We start from the raw sequence: 25,813 nt of genomic DNA, 5'->3' as shown, positions 1-25,813 counted from the left end.
ATAGGTTTACTTGTAACACTAAATTTACTTTAAACTTCTTATATGATTTTAAACATTCTTTAAGTTATCTTAGGATAATCACTGCTGTTCTTTTATCTCATACACTTGCTGTTAAACAAAAAATGAAATTCACTAATTCCAAGTGCACGAGGAGTCTAGACAAATACATACAGTAATGCAAGCTCTACCATAATTATGATAGAGAACATTTCCATAATGCCAAAAAGCTCCCTCCTGCCCTTTGCTGTCGGTTGTTCCTCTCACTCCCCCAACCCTTAGCAATCACTTATTTCTAAAAACAATCACTTTTCTAGACGTCTGCAGTGTGTTTCTGCATGGCTTTTCCCCTCTTTGCATAACGTTTGCATAATGTCAAGCATCCATGGTATGGCATGGATCTACTTTAATATTTATATAGCCACTCAATTTTCTTTGGATTTATGATTGCAAGAAATATATTTTTTTATGCTTTTACTTTTAACCTATTTGTTTCTTTAAATTTTAGGTGCATTTCTTAGACAATACACAGTTGGACCCTGCCTTTTTTTATCTAATCTGATGACTTCTGCTTTTTAACTGAAATGTTTAGTTCATTTATATTTAATATAAATATCAATATAATTAGATTTAATTTACCTTCTTCCTAGTTGTGTTTTTAAGATTTTAAAAATTTCTTCTTATAATCATTCCAATTCATTTGCACTATTGGTTGTTAGTTACATCTCTTTGATTTCATTATTTTTATTTTCTCCTGGTCATAGTTTGGCAAATGTTTTCGTGTAAAGGGCTAGATAGTAAATATTTCAGGCTTTTCAGGCTATACGATCTCTGTTTTATTTATTAAACTTTTTACACTGTAAAGTAAAAGTAGTCATAGATAATATACAAACAAGCAAGGATGGTTGTTTTTTTCTTTCTTTTTCTTTTTTCTTTTCTCTTTTTCTTTCTTTCTTTTTTCTTTTCTTTTTTTTTAACAAACACTGGTGTACTGTACTTTGCTGTTTCTTTCTCTAGGGTTTACAATGTACAGCTTTAACTTCTCAGTAGCTATGCTTAAATAACATACCACTTCATATGTAGTATAACAATCTGACTACGTTATATTTCTCCCTTCCTATTATCTGAGTTATTATTGCCATACGTGTTTGCTTGTATATAATCTATAAACCTTAAAATGTTTGTTATAAATAGTACATTGTCCTTACACAAAATTTATGAGGTAAAACATATATTTCATATTTTCCCATAGTTACCATTTATTTTTATCTTTCTTTTAAAAAAAAGTTTATTTTTTTAGTAATCTCTATGCCCAATATGGGGCTTGAATCTACGACCCTACAACCCCAAGATCAAGAGGCACATTTTCTTCTGACTGAGCCAGCCAGGCACTCCTACCATTTCTTTTTAGATCTAAATTTTCACCTGGCATCAATTCTCTTCTGTCTTAAGAACTTCCTTTAACATTTATTTTCATTGTGAAGATCTGTTGTTGACAAAGTCTCTCAGCTTTTGTTTGTCTACAGTAGTCTTTATTTGCTTTTATTTTACAAATATATTTTTACTGTATTTAAAGTTTTAGGTACACTATTTTTTTTTTCAGTACTCCAGTGATGTTTCTCTATTGTGTCTTGGCTTGCAAAGTTTCTGTCAAGAAGTCTGCTGTCATCCTTGTACAGTTGACCCTTGAACAATGCAAGAGTTAGGGTTGCAAGCCCCCTATGTAGTAGAAAATCTGCTTGTAACCTATGACTGCCCCCAAACTTCACTACTGATAACCTACTATTGACTAAAAGCCTAACCAATAAATAAAGGCACTTAACACATGTGTATGTTATAGGTATTATATACTGTACTCTTGAAATAAAGTAAGCTAGAGAAAAAATGTTTTGAAGAAAATCATAAGAAAAATAAATTTACAGTACTGTATGTGTATACTGAACACAATATATGTATAAGTAGACCTGCACAGTTCAAACCTGTGTTGTTCAAGATTCAAGTGTATTTGTTCTTCATTTATAAAATGTCTTTTTCCTCAGGCTCCTTTTGAAGTCTTCTATCATTGGCTTTCAGCAATTTTGTACACCGTGTCTTGGCATTATTGTATTTGTTATACTGCTCAAGCTTCATTGAACTTCAGATCTTGAATAGTTTTCATCAACTTTGGAAAAATTTTGGTCATTATTTCTTCAAATATCCATTCCCTTCTTTCCTTCTGAGACACCAATTACATGACTACACGATACTGTCGCACCATAAGTAACATTCTATTTTTTCAAGTTTCTCTCTCTCTCTCTCTCTCTCTCTCTCTCTCTCTCTAGTCTGCATTTTGGATAGTCTATTGCTTTGGCTTTATGTTCATTGATATTTTCCTCTGCAATATTCTGATGTTAATGCCACTCAGCATACATCTCATTTTTAATACTGCATCATAAATTCTGACCTCTAGGAAATTCAGTATGGTCTCTTTTAATCTTCAGTTTCTTTCCTTATCATACTTCTGTTTTCCTCTACAATGTTGAACATATAAACGATACTGTAAAAACTACTTTAGTATTTATGCTTTTCTGGATCTGTTTCTGTTGACTGATTTTTCTACTGGAAAAGGTCATATAAATGCATATATATTTTATTTTGGGTCCATCTCCATCTCTTGGGTCCATCTGATTCTCTTTTTTCAGGAAACGGAGTTATGATTTCTTTTGTTCAAGTGTCTGCACGCTATTGATTTATATTTTTTCTAGTTATTTAAATTGACAGCATAAATGGTCATCATAATTGGAAGTTTCTTTTTGTTGTTTTAATGCTTTCAGGTGGCCATTCTTTGCTCTGTCAATAATATGCTGAGTAAAAAGTTCATTCAACCGACTGTTTTTCTTAATTGTAAACAATATTTCGTTTATTCAAATTGGCCACTAGTCATATTGGCCACATTTTTCTTACACACACATAAAACACAGCATTTGAATTTCTAGTCATAATGATAAAATATATGTATACTTAAGTGCAATTAAGTTGACTGCAGTGTTAAATTATGTAAAAATATTGATATTATTGAAAAATTAATGTCCTGAGAAGGACATGTTACAACTCCATGAAGAAAAACTGTATAGTTTCAATTTAGGGATATATGAAAAGTTCATTGCTCAAATATTTTCATTTACCAGAAATCATTATCACCTCATCAATTATGCCCTTTGAAAGCTTCATTACTTTATCTATTAAGAAAAGCATTGAGTTTGATATTTTTCTATTAATATTCTGTATGTACAATGAGATTAACATAAAACAAGCACATCTATGTATTCTTCTATTTCTGACTGACTCTTCATGAGAATGAATCAGTTCTGGAAATACAGAGTAACATAAAATCATCCATATTCTGGGAATCTATACCAGGAACATATTGACTGTACATATCAATATTATTGTATTCATTTGTATTGGAAAAAGTTAAATAATATATTTCAAAAACAATAAAAATTTAGTATCAATTTCTTTTGAAATACTAAAGTGTTGATGAAGTTGTTACAGTGACTTCAGATACTAACATTATTCCTCCTAAGTACTAAATGTTGCAAAACATTCCATAAGAAATATCTATCTATGGAGCTTTTTCCTTTCTTGGTAATTTTTTTAGGATAAATTTGTAAATAATTTTGTACTAAATTAGGTACCTGATTTTTGGATTAAGATTTTGGGAAATTTTTTGTTAAAAGCTTATATAAAAATGATCGTTGATTTATAAAAGAGTATGAGAAATTCATGATTGCTATTATTACTACTACTCTTCCTCTTAGTACTGCTCCTCCTCCTTCTACCACCACCTCGTCTATTGTAACTTGGGTGGGAATAACGATCCTTTTTTTATTAATTTTGCTTATTTCTTTCCCATAAGAAGGAGAATAATTAACAATTGAGTCTCTAAATTGGCTATTAAAACAATATTTTGTCTAATCTGTTCATTATTTGGGGCAATTATAAATTTACTTTAGAAGGAAACTAAGACTTTCTGGTAGATGTAATAAAAGCCAGTGTCTAACTAGTATTTATCTCTTTGTTACTGAAAAGAATTTCTTTTTTTTCCTCCCTTGGGGTTTCATCTTTTAGTAACAGTACGAAACTTACAACAATCCATGTCAAAACCGGCTAGCACCTGTAGGAGCAGTCACACTAGGAAGACTTGCTTGCCAATTTATACTTAATAGTGTGTGCCATTCGGTGGCTAATCATCAAGAATCTGTCAATAGTTGGAAAGAATAATTTTTTGTGAGTGTGAGAGCCATTCTAAATATATTGTTGAAGAATAAGGCTAGTTATGAACATAAAATTATAATTATTCATATTTGCTGTATAGTTTACAGATTATTTTTTTGCACATACATTTTATTATTTTATACCACATCCCTTTAGGAAAGCTTTATTATCCTTGTTTGATGGTTAAAAAAACATGATTTTCAGGAAGATAGTAACTTGGCCTAAAAACACATGGCTAGCTAGTATACAATGCCATGAACCTTGAGGTGAAGTTTTAAAAATTATATTGAAATTTCCCCCCAAAATTCAATGGAAAGCAAGCAGAATTTGTGATTTTTCACTTCAGCTATTTTCCCAAAATATACAGGTCCTCAAATTCCATCTCCCAAATCCATAGGGTCAGATGTGCTCCAGAATTGAATTTTTAGATTTAGAAAATAATATTGGCCACGTAATGTATACTATGTAGCATCACATAAAATGTTACTCACCTTCCTGTCAAAATACTTACAAATTTACTGCATTTAAAACAAATATTTTGAAATATCTAAGCTCATTTCCAAATATCTAAGCTAAGTGTTCCAACTATGATCTTTTTCCTGTATTTCCAACTTCTTCACTAATGGCTCAATCTTAATAAACATGCTCCCATCTCCCTGATCTTCAAAACAGTCTCTCTTCCCTCACCACTTTCCCATGCAGTTAGCTCCGTATTCTCACCTTTCCTTCACAATGAAAATTCTTAAAAAATATCTACTGTGGCAGACAGATAGTTGTCTCTAAATAGTCTTTCTTCTCGTTTTCTTTAATGTTAGGTTTGGGCCATCAAAAATAAGACATATTCTTTTCCAATGGACATAATAGAAATGGTGTGTGTAATTATTTGATAATATGTTTTAACTGAAAAGACCACTCTTTGTTCTCTGGTATCTCCTTCTTACCTGCTGGATGGAATGTGGACAAAAGAATCAGAGTTCCCACATTCATCTTTTACTGTAATATGATTTTGGCAATAGAAGCAATAGATGGTGGAACAATGAGATAGATTATATTTTCAATACCTTGGGGTCCCTAATATATTTATATCCACTATATTCAAATCCTTACCTCACATCGTTCCTCAAGCTACTCAAATTTGACTTGTACACATGCCACTTAACTGATACAACTTTCACCACGGTCCATCAATGACTTATCACTATACTCACCAATACTCTTTGGCATTCTTAATATTGCTTCCTATTTCTCTGCCCAATGCTTCCCAACATTTTTCACATCATAGAACACAAAAGAAATGATATTTGCACTCACATTGGGATAACAGACAAAACTGCTTATGGCTGGAAGTAACCAGCCTGAGGAGTGCCTCTAACCACCCCAGGTCCCACAGGGCTTTCTGAAAGTATAAAGGATCAGTGTCATGATAAACCATGTAATAAACTGATAGCATACTACTGTAATATGGCACATCTTTTGGGCAATTCAGTTATGACATTTCAGTCTCTTGGTTTTAAAAAATATTCCTTCCCTTAACATTTCTGAAAAATACAAGTTTTTTCCAAAGTTCTCTTACAGCCCTTCATCAGAGGTTATTTCATCTACTCCTATGACTTTAATTAAAATCCAAATGCTCTATCAGCATATACAGTCTCAAGTCTACAAAAGATCTCATTTCTTTTTCTGACACCCAATAGCAGAAATTCAGCTTCTTTTACAGCATCACCTACTGGAAGTCTTTTAGGCACTGAGTTAAACTTAGTTATCTTTACCCCAACATATTTGTCTTCTTTTTCTAAGCTCAGTGAATGTCACCACCATACACTTAATGTTCAAATAAGAACCCTCAGAAGTCATCTTTTGACTCTTCCATTTCCCTCTCCTTTATGTTTCATATCCAACAGGTCAAAAGTAATCTATTCATTCTTTTAGAGCACGCCAGACCTAACTCAGAAAAAAAGCAGATTATAACTTGTGGTTAAATTAATCATCATGCATTTTTTTAAGTATGTAAAAATGTTTTTCAACTGTAAATCACCATAAAATACTGACAATATGTACAAAGAACATGTGGTATAGTGGAAACATAAATAGACATAGAGTCAAAAGTCTTAAAGTACTGACTTGAGTGTCTAGTAGGCTAGGAAATCATTTATATTTGAGACCCTGTTTTCTCACCTGTAGGCATTCCATTTGTTCACGCATTCAATGTGCAGTTACTGGGTTCCTATGTGTCAGGAAATGTGTAATATGTTGGGGATACAAAGATGAAAAGGTGAGTAAGACATTCCCTTTCTCTCAAGGAAGGAAGGCAAACATGCAAAATAATAACTGCTTCAAAGCATACATCCTCAATGGAGGCAATATTGCCTCTGAGGGTGCAAAATTTGTTTTTGTTTTTGTTTTTATTTTGTTTTGTTTTTTGAGGTGGGTAAAAAAACCACAACTTACTCCTTTTATGTATAAAACACAGATATACATACAGTACTTAAATAGATATATGGAAGATTTGTGGTATTAATTGAATGCCAGTTCTGAGCTAAGGACATTACTGATTATCCCATTTGTTCCTCACAAGACACTTATGAGATGGGTATTATTATTTCCATTTCACTGATTAAAAAAAATGGCTTGGAGGAGTTAAATAATCTGATAAATCTATTGGCTTCTAAAATATAAGTCTAATAAATGCAGAAGTCCTATCTCAACAGGTCATTAGTCTATTCCCAGTACAGACCAATAATATCTGTTGCATGGATGAATTATTATGAGTTAGGAACACATGGAGAAGTCTAGTAAGTCCATGATGTATTAAATCTCAAGTCCTATTTTCATAATCTTTATGCTGTTAAAGGTGTCCAACACATGGCTTTAGAAAGGATTGATGGATCTATGGATGGATAGATGGTTAAAATGGACAGAGAGAAGAAGAAATAAAAAGGAAAAGAAAGCAAAAAAAAAAAAAAAAAAAGAAGGTGGACAATATCCATTCTTCCTTTCTGTAAGAGTTAGTGTGAGAATTAAATTAACAAATTTATATAAAAAAAACACAACACAGATAATAACTAAATGCAAGGTACCTGATAGAAGTTTCATTAGCAAAAACATAATATGTTCCCTGATGATTCTCCCATGCAGCCAGTTCATGCATTTTTGTGTCTCTTAGAGTCAAACTGTTATCTGCCACACTGCTTACAGGACCAGCCTTGGGTTATAATGTTCATGAAACACAGCTGGAACTTGGATGAACAATCATTTACTAGAACTTTCCAAAAAAAGAAAGAGTAGCTGAATAATAACTAACAAAAGTACACACAAATATAGGACTATAGTTCTATACGAAATACAATCATACTTAGTGTCATCAAATTAGCAAAGAGCTATTCATATAAATTTTAAAAAGAAGATAAATTTTTCTTCTAATTTATTTCTTAATGTAAGACCTTGTATGATTATATTAAAATTATTGGTCACGGATGAGTCTGTACTACACTTAAGTAAAAAATAATTGTTTCAATTACATATGGAATCCTGACTCCAATACATTTCAACTGTATGTCCTTGAGCAAGGTCTTTAAGCTCTGAGCTTCAAATTCTTAGGGTAAAACGGGACACCTATTCAATCAGGGTTATGAAGAGTAATGAAAAATACACATAAAGCACCTAGCATAGTTCCTGGCACAGAGTTGGTACTCAGTAAATATGTTTAGAGAAACACAGGCTAACTTCTTTTAAACTCTAACTAATTCAACAACTAAACTTTCTCCCTACGTACACTGTTTCAAGTTGAGACTTTGGGGGCAAATACAGAGTGCATTCCGTTTTATCCTTAACCTACATAATACTTACATTATCTTAGCTTCTGATTTACCCAAGTTATATTTATAACAACACCATTTTATTTATCATTTGGCTTTACTCTGAAGTGTGACAATTTTTTTTAATAAAATTCATAGGCTAGTAAACAATGTATTTTTAAATTATCTTTGTTTTTTATTTCAGCTGTGCATTTTGATCTATACTGCAGTCACAGATCAACATAGGAAATAATAATTATTGATACAGATCTATACTATATATCAAGTACTGTTTGAGCTTCAAATTAAAGCTTTTGGAGACTTTTGTTCCTGGACCACAAGAAACTAAACAAATTTTATAGAGACATTTCAGTTCATCTGTGACTGCTACATTTAGTTGCTTGCCCATGCCTCAAATTCATTTTATCCCAGATCCTAGAATAAGATGTGGTGTGTGTGTGTGTGCATGTGCACGCCGTGTGCATGTGTAAGAACATGACAGAACGGGTTACAAATCTCAGCCACGCTATTAACAAGCTAATTAGCAAGTTATTGACTAAGTTTCCTTGTCTCTAAAATGGAAGAGTTTTGGTGAAAAATAAAATTAAGATAATTTATGTAACAGGTTCAGCAGAGTGCCTAAAGAACTATGCAAATACTTAACATTTTTTGCATTTACTTTGGCTGTCATCATAATTTTCTATATTAGATATATGCCAGTAGTTATTTCAAATTGGCCTGTGAAACAAAAATGTGATTCTTAACTTACTAAATGTGAACCAGCTACACAACAACCATGGCAAGAAATCACAAGTCCATATCACACAATACTTTTAAAGAGCATACCATATCCCGCTGTAGAAAGACCCAAGTGTTTCATTCTATTATTCACAAGTTCAGCAAGCTCTTGTCTTTCTGACCTCCTGTAGAGGTTCAGTCGCTGCTGGGTTATTTTCTCAGCTGTTTTACCAGAGTGTTTTGGACCTTTTCTGCTCAGTCTTCGGGCCCACTGCATGCTCTTTCTCCGCAGCAAGGGATGGTCTGACTGGTCGCTGGATGTTGAGTTGCGGTGGTTGCTTCGGTGATGACCTTGTTCTTTGCAGTCTTTGGTGTCTTCCCACTCTTCTACACTGATAGATATTTGAGACTGTAAAGGAAATGGATATGGATAATTAGATATTTTAGGGATAATTGTAACCTGGAGGTATGCTGGTATCTTTTGCTAATATCTTGGTATAATTATATACCTCAGGAGACTTTCCCCAGAAAGAGCAAAATCGTGATCATTGAGTCCATTTTGTTACCACCAAAAATATTATTTGAGAATATTTTTTTTGAACTTATATATGAACCAGATATCTTTACATCTGCAATATAACCCTACTAGCATAGAGTTGTTTGGAGACACAAACAAAAAAAATATTATTTTTAAAAAATTTTTTTAACATTTATTTATTTTTTGAGAGACAGAGACAGACAGAGCACGAGCAGGGGAGGGGCAGAGAGAGAGGGAGACACAGATCCAAAGCAGGCTCCAGGCTCTGAGCTGTCAGCACAGAGCCCAACACAGGGGTCGAACTCATGAACCGTGAGATCATGACCTGAGCCGAAGTTGGTCACCCAACCGACTGAGCAACCCAGGCACCCCACAAAAAAATATTTTAAAATTTTATTCAAATAAAGTCAATATAATGAACTTTTCCAAATCTACTACAGGCATTTCACATGAAATTTAAATAAATATAATGCACGTTGTTTTACTTTTGGAATTCATAATATTTTAAAAGATTTTTAAATTATTGCTCTTTCTCAAAATGGCATTGGAATGAACTTTGTAAAGTGTGTTTTTTTTTTTTTAATTTACTCACATGACCCAGAAGAAAACAAAACCACTTTTTAATTAGTTCATGCATTAACTATTCATGACATAAACCTTTTTCTGATTAAAATATTAAAACGTATTTCAGGAACTGTTCTCAGTATTCTAAGTGAAAATCTGTTGTAAATATTAATATTTCACAAATGTACTCCAGAATCATAAATAAAATTTAAATCAGGCTATTCTCCATTGGAAGCAAAAACAATAAACAAACTCAGAAAGTGTATTTTGATTTACTTTTTTACTACTAAATCTGATTTTAAAGTAAGAAGCTTTCCTTTGATTGTAGGCCCTTAATAAATAAAAGCTTCCTGTTTCAAAATGTTGCTTTTCATACCAGGAATTTAAACGAAATGCAACATGGATCAAAGCTGAAGGTCTTACCTTCTAAAAGGATGCATATGCAAATGAACAGTTTCCTAAATCGTACTGTACATAAGGGCAATACTCATGAATCTGCTAACTGTGTTTCCCTTCTATGCATGGAAGTTTGAACTTTAGCTCTATCATTCATGTTTTGCTGGGTTTCAAAGTAATACCGTTTAAATGACCAATTTAAGTAAGGTCAGGAGGTAGATCCAATAAAACCCTTTAAAAGTGAATGTAAGTTATCAAGTCTCAGTCAATGCCTTCCATACAATTCCTAGTGGCAAGCTATGACATTACCTCACACTTAAATTCAATGAAAAAATTTAAATATTCATCCACATTTCTGTTTCAAAACAGTGAGCGATATTAAAAATAATTTGTTTTAACTTTCAAATCTCCACAAGAGAAAATTTTATTTTAGTGTTTTTAGAAAACTTATTTGAGACACAGAATTTAAATTGGAAGTAATAAAATTTGGATGCTGCCTGGTTTTGCAATCATGGATACCTTTATGAGTCTTAACTTCCTCTAGTCTCACCTACTTGATAATATACTGTAAACCCTCTTCTGTGGAAGTAAAGTACATAAGCCCTTGAGTAATATCTACCATCATTAAATAATACCAATCTTTGTTCAGTAGATTCAGTTTATATGTACTTTGTAGCAAAAATGAAAACATACAGATTTAGACATTTTGGCTTGCAGGGTTTTGTTAATCTTAAATTTATTTGAAGTGATCTTTCTAGTCAAAAGTCCCTGTGAGTAATAGTTTGATTTCCTACAAATGTGTGGAAATAGTAACCTTGCCAGTCCCATAATTCAAGTAGAGGGTGAAACCCTATCTGTCTTTGCAAATGATTTTTCTTAGTTATATATACCAGGGAATGTATCAAGCAAACATCTAAAACATGAACTGAAGCCTACGTATGTATAAGCTAAAATTACTGAATACCCTGTTCATCATTGTTTTGAATTTTCGTAAGAAAGGAATGGCATGATTTATAAAGAAAATCCATAGGGATCACAAGGCCTTTTTGTCAATTATTCAATAAAATAAGTATCATTTCTTTGTATATTTCACTTTAAGTACAGAAAAAAGGAATTTGAAGGATTTGAAGATTAATTTTAAGAAATTTGAACCTGACAACACATAGATTATTCCTTGTGTGTTTGAAATTTGCAGGTTTTTCTCCATATTTCCAATATGACATAATGAAAAGTACACTGAATTTTATGTATTAAGATCACAAGTTTGAATGATATTTTGGATATTTCCTAGCTTTGTTCCTACAACAAATCTGCTTTAACCACTATGTAAAACGAGAATAATAATAACCATCTTCTACCTCATTGAAATGTTGTGCAAATTCCTATAACACATCAATGTAAAAAAAATATGTGCCAACTATAATTTTCTACATATAATAATAATAACACATCCTAGTTAGAATAATTATTGACAATAACAATTACACTGGAAATAAACATTAGTTTTTCTATTCCTGGGTAGCAAATATGTGTGTGTACACCTGTGTGCTTTTTAAAAAGGTCCATTTAGGGGCGCCTGGGTTGCTCAGTCAGTTAATCTGACTTTGGCTCAACTCATGATCTCATAGTTCATGGGTTTAGGTTCGCGTTGAGCTCTGGGCTGACAGCTCAGAGCCTGGAGCCTACTTCGGATTCTGTGTCTCCCTCTCTCTCTGCCCCTTCCCCACTCATGTTCTGTCTCTGTCTCTCAAAAATAAATAAATGTTAAAAAAAAGTTTAAGTCCATTTATAGATATACTTTCTTGCTGCCATCTCATCATCTGGATTACCTCTATTGTGTTTTTAACATGACACACCATAATCTAGTGGAAACAGTGTGGTGCTGGGAGACGAAGAAGTGCCTTGATCGTAGGACTTTTTCCTGAATTTAGAGTCAGAGTGACAGACTGCTTAAAAGCAAGACCACTGCCATCAGATAGACCTGGGTTTAAATACATGTTTCACCATTTACCAGCTCTGCATTCGTGGTTATGTAATTTAAACTCTCTAAGATCACGCCCATTTCCCTATATGAAAAGTGGTAATTATAGTTTTACTTTGTCCACAGTGTTTTTCTGAGACCTAAGAGATAATACTTGAAAAGTGCACAATATAGTGCCTGTCTCAGAAAATACTCACTAAATATTAGTTAATATTATGGTTCATGATCTGGTATGAAAAGACAGTAAAAGGGAGACAAGAGGAAGAAATAATTATGAAGGGTTATATAAAAGTGAGAAATGGGTATGAAAAAGACAGGAATGACTCATATTTCTGATGTAGTTTTCTCTATCAGTGGCTGTATTTTACAAGAAATCAAGGTGTTGTAAACAAAGATTCCTTGGGTGTAAAGATTCCTTGGTTAAAGTTTTGTGAATCTGAAGAAGAGAACAAGTATTTAAGTGGAAGGGGAGATTTATTGCTCTGCACTGCTTCTAGAACTTATTCTTTATTATTTCTAGGAATAATGGGAGGACTCTGGTGTGAGATTTTTGTACTTTTACTATCAGAAGACTAACATAATTACTAACATGAAAATCAAGATTTAATACTAATGTTTACAAGAATGAAAAAAGACATTTTCATATTGCTATTGCTATGGTCTGATCTGAATGTTGTATCCCCTCAAAGTTTCTTTGTTAAAATCTTAAGCCCCAAAAGTGATGGTATTAGTAAGTGAAGTCTTCAGAAGATGATTAGATTGTAAGTGTTGAGCCCTCATGAATCGGATTACTGCCTTTAGTAAAAAGACCTCAGAGAGATCCTTAGCCTCTTCTGCCCTGGGATTAGCCAATGAGATGTCTGTGATCAGAAGGGGGCCTTCACCAGACCATGTTACCACCCTCCCACTTCCAGCCTCCTGAGCTGTGAACAATCAATTTCTGTTGTGTATACGCTACCCAGAGCCTGTGGTAATTTACTATAACAACTTGAATGGACTAACACATATTTTTTATGAAATGCTTCTGGGAACATATTTATGTAGTTCAATAAGGAAATGAAAAATTCATATGGCTAATCAACAGTTTTCATATAAATTTAAAACATTATTATTTTTAAAAATTATATTATTTTCCAAATATTGATCAAACTTAATATGGCTTTTAAAAAGGCTACAAATATTTTTTCACAAGAATGAGAACTGGCAGAAAATGTTTCTTATGCCTAAAACAGCTTAGTTTCATTGTTTTCAGAAAGGTAGAAAGTGTCAGAATCACAATATATATCAAACATTCTTTTCCACACTCTACACACACAAACACATGCACGCACACACACACATGCACACACACACACACACACACACACACACACACACACACACCAAAATGACTCAGTTCAACTTCCTCTCTTTTTTTTTTGTTGTTGAAGTTATTCATGTCATAAGGTTATTGAGCAATCTGTGGAACAAAGTGGTATTTTAAAATAAATCAATTCACCCAATAGTTTGAAAGTGAGTGTTTGTAATCTAGATTCATGACTCCCTTAAGAATAGTTTTATAGGCTTTAAAATAGACTTAAACTGTGCTATGTGATTTATGATTGAAGACATCCTGAATTGTTGTTAAAGAAAACTGAGGAAAATGAAATCACTAAAGGTATGTTAGTTTAACACTTTATAAAAGAATTCCTATCTAATGTTTTTCATTAAAGGAAGGTTAGGAGCGCCTGGGTGGCTCAGTCGGTTAGGCAACTGACTTTGGCTCAGGTCATGATCTCATCTTTCCTGAGTTCGAGACCCACATAGGGCTCTGTACTAACAGCTCGGAGCCTGGAACCTGCTTCGGATTCTGCGTCTCTCTCTCTCTCTCTCTCTGCCCCTCCCCTGCTCGCACTCCATCTCTCTCTCTCAAAAATAAATAAACATAAAAAAATTTAAAGGAAGGTTAAATTATAAGAATACTTGAGAGATCATCTGAATTTAATCCATATGCACCTTGGCTAGTGATCTGGGGTCTCATGGACATTTCTTTGTATTAAAAAAAGTTCACAAAAAGATGTTTCCCCACTTTCTATAAAGGCTCAGATTAACCAATTCCTTTAGTCTGTGATCTAAGAAAAGATAGAAAATAACTAGTTACATTGTATTTAGATGTATTTTCAGCATATTTTCAGAATCACAGAGATAAGTAGACAATAAACAACATTATAGTCTAAAATATGCTGACTTTGGAATCCAATACTACATTGTATTTTCAGTCCTACCAGGCTAATACCTCATGACTTTGAACAAACGAACTGAGCTTCTTGAAAAATAGTGACAATTTTCACAATTTTCGATGCAAAAACAAACAAGAGAATTCTGTAGTAATTCTCTAATATAAATTCTAAAGTCAAATAATTACTCAAGAACTAAGGCTCAAATGATAGCTTCTTTTTAAAAGTTAATCACCTGGTGGAATAGCAAAACTAATTTCAATCTCTTGACTTCATTTTCTGTATCTAAAAATCAGATATTTCGTCTCCATGTTCTATTTCATCTATTAGTCTGTGAATATAAAGTTTACCCATAGCACGTAGAACCTCTAGTAACTCACCATTCCAATCTGATAACTTCAAAGTCAAAATTTAATTTTATGTCCAAGTGAAAAAAAATCCCAGGTTGTCTATTTAGAGACAGTGCTAAATAATCCACAGACTTATCCTAGCTTTCTAGCACTGTTGAACAGAATACATCTCTCTCTCTCTCTCTTCTCTTTTTTCTCCTCTTTCTCCTTCCATCTCCCCCACCCCATATCTAGTACCTATCTTTCTGTTATTGTCCCTAAAAGAAAATCAATCCTAATCAGTTACTCTTATGCTTATGAATTCACTTTCCTTTTTTATTGTTTGTTCTAAATTTATACATTAAGTTGCATATTCACACATCCTTGGCAATATTTCGTGTGTGTGTGTGCATGAATGTGTGTTTAATTAAATCTTTCCTTTCTTTGGTCTCTGTGGAATTTTGAAACCTAGCTAATTTATCATCTTGATATTATTTCTCACATTGTGGTTCATTTTTTCCCCTGGGCCTTTAAAACTGTCATTCAGAAACAATCAGTGTACAGGGGTTTCAATTACCTAACAGCCTTCCTTGTGCTTTTAGACCCAGAAAATCATACTTTTTTCTTCTTTAAGATCTTAAATATTATTGTTATGTAATTGCTAACAACATGGTGGCTGTCTTCCATAGAATTTACATTCATCTGAGCTACTAAGAACAAATTGAGAAGGGAATGTGGTTCTTATTTTAATTGGCTGTATTATTATATCAGGTGTCCTAGTAAAGTGATTCCTAAAGATGTACATGATAGATGGATGGCATATATATTAGCTACTTTATTTTTCATCACATGTTTAGGAAGTTATACTCCAAAAGAACTACTTGAGAGTTGTCTAATTTACATAGACCAAAATCTGGGCAACGTGTGTGGGAGTGGATATTAAGGGTGTGGGACAATGGTAGAAGAAACATAAAGTTGGATCAGGCAGTATTTATTGATATGGACTCATTAAGTAGAGATTCTGCACTGAAAGTTTCAGCTTGGGGAGTTAGAAAGGGTTCTAACAGTTTATCTGGTTGATTGGCTGAAACATGTACCAAAAGGTGACCCACAGTAAGCAAGTTGGACATGCGGAATCTAATCTGGTTTAATGTAAAGCAAGGGATTTAAAGTTGTGAGAAGACTGGAATGTAAGAGTAGATTTTTCACTTAAAACATATTCACCCACAGTGAGAGGGTCTAGAAGGCATTCCTTTCACCGCAATTGTGAGGAATAAATTTGTGAGCAGAGCCTCGGTACCCTTGAAGAGTTCCAAGATCACTCTTCTCCCTGGGCCAGACCATAGTCTGATAATTGCAGTCACTCAGTTGGGAAACCTGAATGCAATGGAGTAGCTGGATCCCAAGGAGGCATGGGCCAAGTGGTAGCAATCAACTGCCCAAGGTAAGCATGGTTATAATGGACAACAGAGTCAAAGCAGCAAGCAGAATAGTCTGACTTGCACAGACCCATGGCACTGGTGTTCCTACAGGTAAAATAGGTGGGAAAACCCACTAAACTCTTACCTGATCTGCATAAGCATAAAACATCTAGGTCAAGTGAACAAAAATCTAACCTGAATCATAAAAATAGAGTGTCACAGACTTTCAAATAATCCCCAGAATTGAGTCAGTTTACACAACTAGAACGCTTCATAGGAGAAGAAGCTTGTTCCTTTTGCGGAAGGATCTGGCATAGTACCAAAAACTTATACCGTTAATCTTTTTCCCAGCCTTCCCCAAAGAGACATACAACCTTTTACCAGGGTGATTGTACACTGAAGAAAAGGAAATAATCTGACCTTTTAAAAAGACTACTGGAGACTGGCTCTGAAATGATTCTAATTCCAGGACACTCAAAACATCACTTTGGTCCACCAGTCAGGGTAGGAGCTTATGGTCGTCATGTGACCAATAGCTCAGGTCTGTCACACAGTGGACTCAGTAGTTCCCAGAACCCATCCTAATGATATTTTTCCAATTCCAGCCCCACATTGGCTCCCTGACCATACTGACCTACTATGATGGGAAAGGGCAAGCAGAAGCCACTAGACCAGTGGAAGAAAATATTAAACCAAAAGCAATACCAAATTCCTAGATGGACTGCAGAAATCAGCGCCACCATCAAGGACCTGAAATATGCAGTTGCGGTGATTCCCACCACAATCCCACTCAACTCACCTATTTGGCAAGTGCAGAAGACAAATGGAGCTTGGAGACTGACAGTGGATTATCCTAAATTTAACTAGGTAGTTAACTCCAACTGCAGCTGCTACACCAGATGTGGTTTCACTGCTTGAACAAATTAACACATCCCCTGTACCTAGTATGTAGCTATTGATCTGGTACATGTCTTTTTATCCATCTCCATCAATAAGAAACACCAGAAGCATTTTGCTCTCGGCTGCCAAGGACATCTTCACCGTTCTACCTCACTGGTATATCACCTCTCCAGCTCTATGCCATAATTTAGTTTGTAGGGACCTTGACAACCTTTCCCTTCCACAAGATATCATGCCAGTTACATTGATGACATTATGCTGATTGGACCTAGTAAGCAGGAAGTAGCAACTACCCAAAACTTACTGATAAGACATTTGCATGTCAGAAGGTGGAAGACGGATCTGGCAAAAATACAGGGGGCGGGGCGCCTGGGTGGCGCAGTCGGTTAAGCGTCCGACTTCAGCCAGGTCACGATCTCGCGGTCCGTGAGTTCGAGCCCCGCGTCAGGCTCTGGGCTGATGGCTCGGAGCCTGGAGCCTGTTTCCGATCCTGTGTCTCCCTCTCTCTCTGCCCCTCCCCCGTTCATGCTCTGTCTCTCTCTGTCCCAAAAATAAATAAAAAACGTTGAAAAAAAAATTTAAAATAAAAAAAAAAAATACAGGGAGCTCTTACTTCAGTGACATTTCAAGGGTACCAAAAAAGAAGCACAATACCTAGTGGGCTTTTTTGGACAGTAGAGGCAACACATTCCTCATCTGGGTGTGTTAACTCTGGCCCATTTACTGAGTGACCCCAAAACCTGCCAATTTTTAGTAGCCCAGACCAAAAAAAAAAAGGCTCTGTAAGAGGTCCAGGCTGCTATGCAAGTGCTCTGCCACTTGGGCTCTAGGATCTAGTAAAACCAATGGTGTGTGCAGTGTTGCTGGCAGATAGGGATGCTGTTGGGAGCAAAACCCTGCCATCCTCTGCAAATGGCTACTCTTCTTTGCGAACAAAGGAGCGAGCTCCTTTAGGGCTCTCTTAGTATTATTGTACTCTGTGGGTTAGGTCAATGGAAAACTGCAAGAATCCAATCCAGATAGAACTACTAATGGCCCAGACCACTAGACAGGAATGAAGATTTGAGCCACCTCACCAGACAGGTGCTGGCTGAAGGCAACAGGAATATAGAATACAAAAGGTAGAGGAAGGAAGTACCAGCTATGACCAAGTGAATAGTTAACAGAAATAAGGAACGCAATTGTCATGCATATCTCTCCCTTATTTTGTTATAAATTTATTTGACTGTGTGCATGTGTGTTAAGAAATATTTTTGTTTTCTTCCCTCTCTTATTTCTTTATCATGTAATGTAAAATGTATAGGCTTTATATCATACTATTTAAGTATTGTTAATTTTACAGCATACTATTTAAGTTACAGACATCAGGGAGACAAGGAAACATCACTCAAGGACTTTAGCTCCCCTTTGGTGAAGGACTTAGTGTGTTTTTATTTGTACGCAAAATAGTTATGTTAACATGTTAAAAGGAATTAGGACCTTGTTATTGTCTTTGGAGATTAAGCATGTTTTGAACAGATGTATAAGGTGCCTAACTGACAAAGAGTGAACTCATGAAGGTTAATTTTGTGTGTCAACATGACTAAGCCACAGGTGCCCAAACATCTGGCCAAACGTTATCCTAGGTGTGTCTGTAAGGGTGTTTCTGAATGAGACTAACATCTGAATTGGTAGACTGAGTAAAGCAGGTAGTACTCCCCAATGTGGGTGGGCCCCATTTAATCAACTGAAGATCTGAGTAGAACAAAAGGCTATTCTACTTAACTGCTTCAACTTTGAACACCAGTCTTCAGCCCTTGAATGCAGCCCTTGAATGCGGCTTCCATCTCAGCTCTCCTGACTCTCAGGCCTTCAGACTCAGACTAGAGTTACACCACGAGCTCTCCTGGGTCTCCAGCTTGCCAACTGAAGATCTTGGGACTTCTTGCTCCCCATAATTGCATAAGCCAATTCCTTATAATAAGAAACACACACACACACACAAACACATCTACCTCTCTCTCTCTCTCTCATATATATATATATATATATATATATATATATATATATATATCTATCTCCTTTTGGTTCTGTTTCTCTGGAAGACTCAGACCAATACAGTGACTTATGGCCCTTTACCCTACCCTCTTGGTGCACATGTGGAATCGCCAGTCTCAACACTTTTACCAGATTTGGGTAAAGGTGTCCCTCCTGTCTATGAGGGTTGATCTCAATATTTGGCACAGCAAGCAAGGTATGCAGGCAATGGCCACTACCACTGAGGATCTTCTTTTGCTGAGGCTTATTAACTGATTTCACTTCCTGCTGCTCAGCAAAATTTTTGAGTTGTGTTGCCGTCAATTGTCAAGTTTTATGCTGTGCAGTTTTATGCTGTATCTGTAGAGTCCTCCCAAGCTTCTATTTATGATTAACTAATATAAGTTGGGAATTTTAATAATGAAAAGATAGGTGTTGGGCCACAGGGGCTGGGTGGCTCAGTCAGTTTAGCATCGACTTGATTTCAGATCAGGTCATGATCTCATGGTTCATGAGTTTGAGCTCAGCATCGGGCTCTGTGCTGATAGCTTGGAGCCTGCATGGGATTCTCTCTTTCCCTCTCTCTCTGCCTCTCCACGCCCCCCCCCCAAATAAATAAACCTTAAAAAAGGTAAAAAAAAAAAAAAAAAAGATGTGGTTTAGAGATAATGCCCTCGTTTTAACTTTTATACCTCAGAATCCTCAGTTGGGGAATATGAAATAGATGAGAAATAAGAAATTAAGAATATGAGAATGTATAGAAAAATTGACTATTCAGGAAGCCAAGAATGAAGCATTTTTTATGGAATAGAATGGGTGATGACTATTATCAAATAGTTCTTACTACAGCTTTTTGCCCTCTACTATATATGTCATAAATAATAGCTATTGTTATAGAGGCACTGAGGAAGAGGAAAATACATAATAAAAGGTCATTAGCTTATTTAAGACCATAGCACTACCCATGATGAGAGATTTTTAAATAAAAGTTACGCACCTTTTATTCATACAAGTATGTTATAGAAGTGACTGGTGATCCTGAGAAAAGAATTTGCTAAACAGCAATATTTAAAGGTTAATATTTCTCTAAAGTATGCATAACTCTTTTAAGTTGTAGTGTTCAGAAATATATTTTAAATGTTTAATGAAAATGCCTTTATTATGTCATGTTTCCATGAAAATGTCACTAACCAATGCCACTAACACTATTTTACACTATTTTCTCATTGTTTTTCTTTTGAAGTCAGATGATGTCCACTTTTTTTCACTGTGTAGTAGTGGAAAGCTTTTGTCTTCTCTGAAGGTATAGCATTTCTTCTCCAAGTAATGCTTACGTTTTTTGTCTTTTTAAAGAGAAAGTGATATTATCGGCATCAGAATTGCTATTACCACATATTTGACAAGTACTTTTTTTGTAGGTCTCAAGACACCCCTTCAGTCTTCTAATTGTTATTTAACTTTAACTGTCGTCTGCCACATGTTGATGTGTGTCCACTAGGCCAGAATGAAAGTCTGGCCCAAATTTAGATTGATTTCATCATCATTAAATTTGGTTTATAAGGAAACTAAAGAGTGGTTTTCTTTGACCAATTCATCCATTTTATGTCTAGAAACAAATAAACATAAGAGTGTACTTGCTTTCTACATAAAACACCCTTTTGGGGTTTCTATGATTAGGTTTTAATGTATTATACATACTTGTGTGTGTGTGTGTGTGTAAATAGCTTATACATCTGAATAAACTGACTTACAATCAACAAATAGAAGAGCACTGAATAAGCACATAGGTTTAACATCCTCATAAAGGCATTCCAATGGCTTACATTATTAGAATCATATTTTCATTGCCAGCTCTGTCTTCTTCACAGTTCAATTTTCTCTTACCACTTTCCAGAATTACAGGAATACACAGCCTAAAACAATGGTTTCAACAGTGAGTATATGTGTGTGGGGGCAGATCCTACCCATTGTAGGGCAAGTTAGGGAGGATATCATTCTATCACCTCCAGCATTTTACAGTCCAGAATAAAAGGACTTACGCATATAAATTCATGAAAAACCATTACAGTGATTCTAATGGGCCAATTCCACCATTTTAAACACTGTTTCTCTCTCCCCCTTTCTTTTTTCTATCATTTGAGAACCACTGACCTAAAACGTATGGTAGTTATGGATAAATGAGCCTGTGGAAAGAAAATTTCTGTGATATATTTAATGTCTTAATTAAATTGCAGGCATAATGGGAGTGCCTCGGTGACTGAGTGGAGCATCTGACTCTTGATTTCAGCTAAGGTCATGATCTCAGGGTCACGGGATTGAACCCCATGTTGGGCTCTGCACTGAGTGTGGAGCCTGATTCCTTCTCCCTCTCCCTCTCCCTCACCTCCCCCTCTAAAAAAATAAAAATAAAAAAAGAAGAATAGATACAACGATATAAGACTTCACAGATATAAATGTTCACATTCTCATGTAAAGAATCTACACAAAACAGTATTATTGATCCAAGTATACTGTTGCTTACAGAACACCACTCCATTATGCAGACCTAGATCAATCTTATAATTTTCCATCTGGTTCTGATTTTGTAGACTCTAGTGGCCATTCAACAGAAAGCTGTAACTAAAGGCCTAATTTACTTCTTATGGCTGTGCAGAGTGAAAGCATGATCTCCATGCAGTTTAAGATGTTAAGTGGACAGAAAATCATGACTATGTAGTTAAATTAAATCAAACAGATTGGATTCACTTAAACAGCTTCCTGCTAATAAGTGTTTCAATGAGATTCTTATTAAGTTAGAGTAAGGACATAATGCAAGTAAGAAATGCTTTCCTGGCGGTGGAAATGCACAAGATAAGAATAAAAGCCAGAAAATATTTTTAAATAATTGTAAAATAAGGTAAGAAAAAAGATCTAAGAGTATATTTTCTGTAAGAGAAATTGTGAAACAAAATTACAGATGAGCTTAGACTCACGGTGTGTGTGTGTGTGTGTGTGTGTGTGTGTGTGTGTGTGTGTGTAATTAGAATGCATTTGAGGTATATAGTGAATATATACATGTTTGACTAATATTATAAAGTATTTATCCAAATCACAAGAATACTTACTATTATATTATTTTATAAATTTAAGTGTGTTGATACAAATGCTTTCTAAGGAATGTCATCCACTCAAAATGGTGCAGCAGTGAAAACTGATGAAATAAGATCTATGGTACTCTATGTACTCTGCTCCAGAATCGTTTGCCATTAGCTATGAATAATTAACACACAACTGCCCTTTATTCTAATTTGTGAAGTGATAATCATATGCTCCCTACTTAGTCTTCACTTTGCTGTGTGTTGAGAAGAGACCATTTAACACACAGCTAGTAAAAGGAGAAGCCAACATTTAAACCCAGATCATCTGATACCAAGTTCATTTCTCATTTGGTCAGGCAGAGTAACTGAATAAATGATCTGTAGCAGACACAGGGACAGAAAGATTATCAATAAAGAATGGTTAGAATATAAAGTAGTGTAAAATCCAGCAATAAGAAATTTGATCTGATATAGTAGGCATCAAATATCCACTATATGCATCATGCATCATGTGAATAAAGTAAGGAATATGATCATTAATCTGTTCTATGCAAGATATTGAAGGGAAGAGAATTTAGATATTGTAAATCCACCAAGAGGTAATTAAATTCAAGAAAAGACATGAAGTTTTCATGTTAGCTTTCTAAGAAATCTTTCTTGTATGTTTACTGACACGTACCGATCATCTTGATGGGTGCATCGGGTGCCTAGTGGTGCTCAATAAATATTTTTACCTCCTAGTAGATAACAAAGTGAACACGATCTGGCAGAAAATAGGTTTGTCTTCATTTTTATAAATTACAAGGATGGAAAACACAAATCTGCCATCCATCAACATAGAGGTAATAATTGAAACCGTAAGACACAACGACTGTTGCAAGATCAAGTGTAGAAAAAGACCAAAAGACTATAAAACATACATTTAGTAAATGCCTGCTTATGGTTCCAGTGTCAGTTCCCATGTTGATTCTTAAACAAAGCATCTGAGGACCTCAGAGCAGATGGTGGAAAAGAGAGAGGTAGTTCAGAAACCGGTAGAGGCTGCTACAGTGAGACCTGGTGATTAAAAGAGGCTCTGGTGTCAGTGATAAATTCTAAAACCAGGTCTGCTATTTCCAGGGCTTTTGACCTTAGTCAAGTTAACTTCTCTATATCTCTGCTTTAAAAACGCGAATAATGTTGGGGCGCCTGGGTGGCTCAGTCGGTTTAGCACCGACGCTTGGTTTGGCTCAGGTAATGATCTCACGGTTTGTGAGTTCGAGCTCCGCATCAGGCTCTGTGCTGACAGTGTGGAGCCTGCTTTGGACTTGCCCTCTCCTTCTGTCCCTCCCCCACTTGCTCTCTCTGTCTCTCTTTCAAAGTAAATAAATAAACTTAAAAAAATGAGAATAATATTGTCTGCCATATTGGCTTATGGTGAGGATTAAATAAAATAATAAAGTGCTTAGCACTGGGCAGGGATCAAGATTAAGCCTCCAGGTGAGACTACTTGCAATGAACTTTAGCCTAAACTCAGGTGGTTAATGGAGCACTTTCTGGAAGTTAAAGATGAAGACCAGTCCTAGAAGTCCTAGATTGCTGCAGCTACTTGGGAGTCTTGAGCTCCAGAGCCAATCCCACGGACAACGGGTTAAGGACAAGCCTTCAGATGGGAGATCACGTTGGCAGTATCTCAAATGAGCTGTTATAGGCAGAAATTGAACAATAGAAAGAGGGAGGGAAGTTTAAGAAATGAACCAATAAAAACAGGTAAAACACATAAAGAAAGTAACTCATAATATAAAAACTGAGGGTAAATAATTTTAAGATGTAGAAGATAATGAACCCTGATAAAGGTTATATGATGTCTAAATAAATTAAAACTAGTTTAAAATGTCCATGATTTTGGCTAAAGACTTTTAGTGATTCAAGAAGAGAATAAATACAGTAGTGGGGAGAAGCTGTGGAAGACATTGATAAGGAATAGAATAAACAGCCATATGAGCTTTTCTCAGATTTTAACAACAAGAATAAGATAAGAAAGAAAAAGAATAAAAGGGGAAATTTTTCTTGAGAATTTGGGAAACCCATATATATTCAAAGGTAAAGGGAGAGAGTTGATGGGGAGAGAAAAAAACCTAAAAACAAAAATTAGAGCTCGAAAAGGTGAAAATTGTTGTAGAAACAATCAGAATTACAAAGATAAATGTCTTCATATCCACAGTACAATTAGAGGTTTTTTTCCTCCATAAAAAGTATTGCAAGAACGATACTTATATTGGAAGACTCAAACCCTCCAGTAAATGAAAGGGAAGACACTTTGCTTACACAGGGAGCTGACTGAAAGATGTTTAGACCTAGAATAATATCTATGAGAAAGAAAAAACCTCCATGGGTAAACTTGCAATTGGCTGCCATGATTCAGCAATGTGCCAAACTTTTGCCTTTTAGCCCCCAAGTGGTAAGTTAGAGAAAAGAGGTGATGGTGATGTGTACCACCTGAATACAAATGCAGAACATCTGAATCAATAGGTAGAACTGCAACATAGCCAAAACCTACATCTGAAAGATTCAGTCCATTTCCAAACATAAAACTATAAAGTTTTTGACCAAATGAAAATTTTGTTTTTCCTGGGACACAGAGGAAACCCTAGCAAGTGTTTCTACCACTGTGTTTCTACCACATCTGGACTTATACCTGAGAATCCCTTAAGGAAAAGCAAGGTGAAACAACTTGGCTTGTGACATATTACCAAATATTTTATTAAATATTGGATGCCAATTCACTGCACTTGAAATTTCATTTGTGCAGCTGGTCAGGTCAGATATTGGTATAAATTAAAACTTTAGAAATATATGTTTGATCTCATTTGAACTCAAAGTGTTATAAAACATTCTAAAAAAGCAACAATAAAACTCTAAAACATGTTCCCCAAAATCATTCTGTGCCAGGGATATGTTCTACATTGAGATAAAATTTGATCTTAATTTGCTCAACCTGCAGGCAGTCATGGTAGCTGAAACCCCTGAGCGTCTTCATGCCAAACAAACACTATATTTTCAGTGTGGACCATCATGTGAAATAGGTTGGAAAGCAGTCCTCTAAAACATCATTCATGCACCCCAAAGTGAAGTTTCCTTGGCGATTACTTAGTAAATTCTAAAAGATTTAATATACAATAAAACAAAAGAAGAATACTGAAAAATATAATAGCTGCAACTTTTAAAACCTTAAATAAATAATTTAAGATGTTTAAAATAATTTAGTGAACAGAATTTGCATTTATTATATAGATTCAAATGTATGACATAGGTAAGACAATAGTCATTACACCAAAAATTTGGATAATATAATACAGAACTTTTCTCCAAAATTCAACAAGCTGAAAAACAGACGTGTACTCTCAGATGGCAACTTTGGCACACAAGTTTTACACTTAATGGGCTGAATTCTACCACTGCTTTCACATTCAAAATGCAATTTTTAAAGTTGAAAATGCTTAGATTTGTAATAGTTACATTAATTATGTTAATGTTTGGGAGTGTGTGTTAGGTGCTAAGACCATAATGACAATTGTTTACCATAGTTTATACGAAGAAAGTGGAAAAT

The 25,813-nt window shown here is 34.9% G+C and overlaps 1 protein-coding gene across 2 annotated transcripts in view; it reads right to left on the bottom strand.

The window, feature by feature from the left end:
- The window catches only part of KCNT2 (potassium sodium-activated channel subfamily T member 2), a 359,762-nt gene that overhangs the window by 16,399 nt on the left and 317,550 nt on the right, over window positions 1–25,813 (bottom strand). For both annotated transcript variants that reach the window (XM_049634538.1, XM_049634537.1), the window contains one exon: window positions 8,895–9,195. In XM_049634538.1, coding sequence (XP_049490495.1) covers window positions 8,895–9,195 — 301 coding nt within the window. The remainder of the gene's footprint in view (window positions 1–8,894; window positions 9,196–25,813) is intronic.

This window comes from Panthera uncia, chromosome F1 (genome assembly GCF_023721935.1).
Source record: "Panthera uncia isolate 11264 chromosome F1, Puncia_PCG_1.0, whole genome shotgun sequence".
NCBI classification, from domain to species: domain Eukaryota; kingdom Metazoa; phylum Chordata; class Mammalia; order Carnivora; family Felidae; genus Panthera; species Panthera uncia.
Note: the sequence above shows the minus strand (reverse complement) of the source record. Positions and strands in the feature narration are given on the sequence as shown.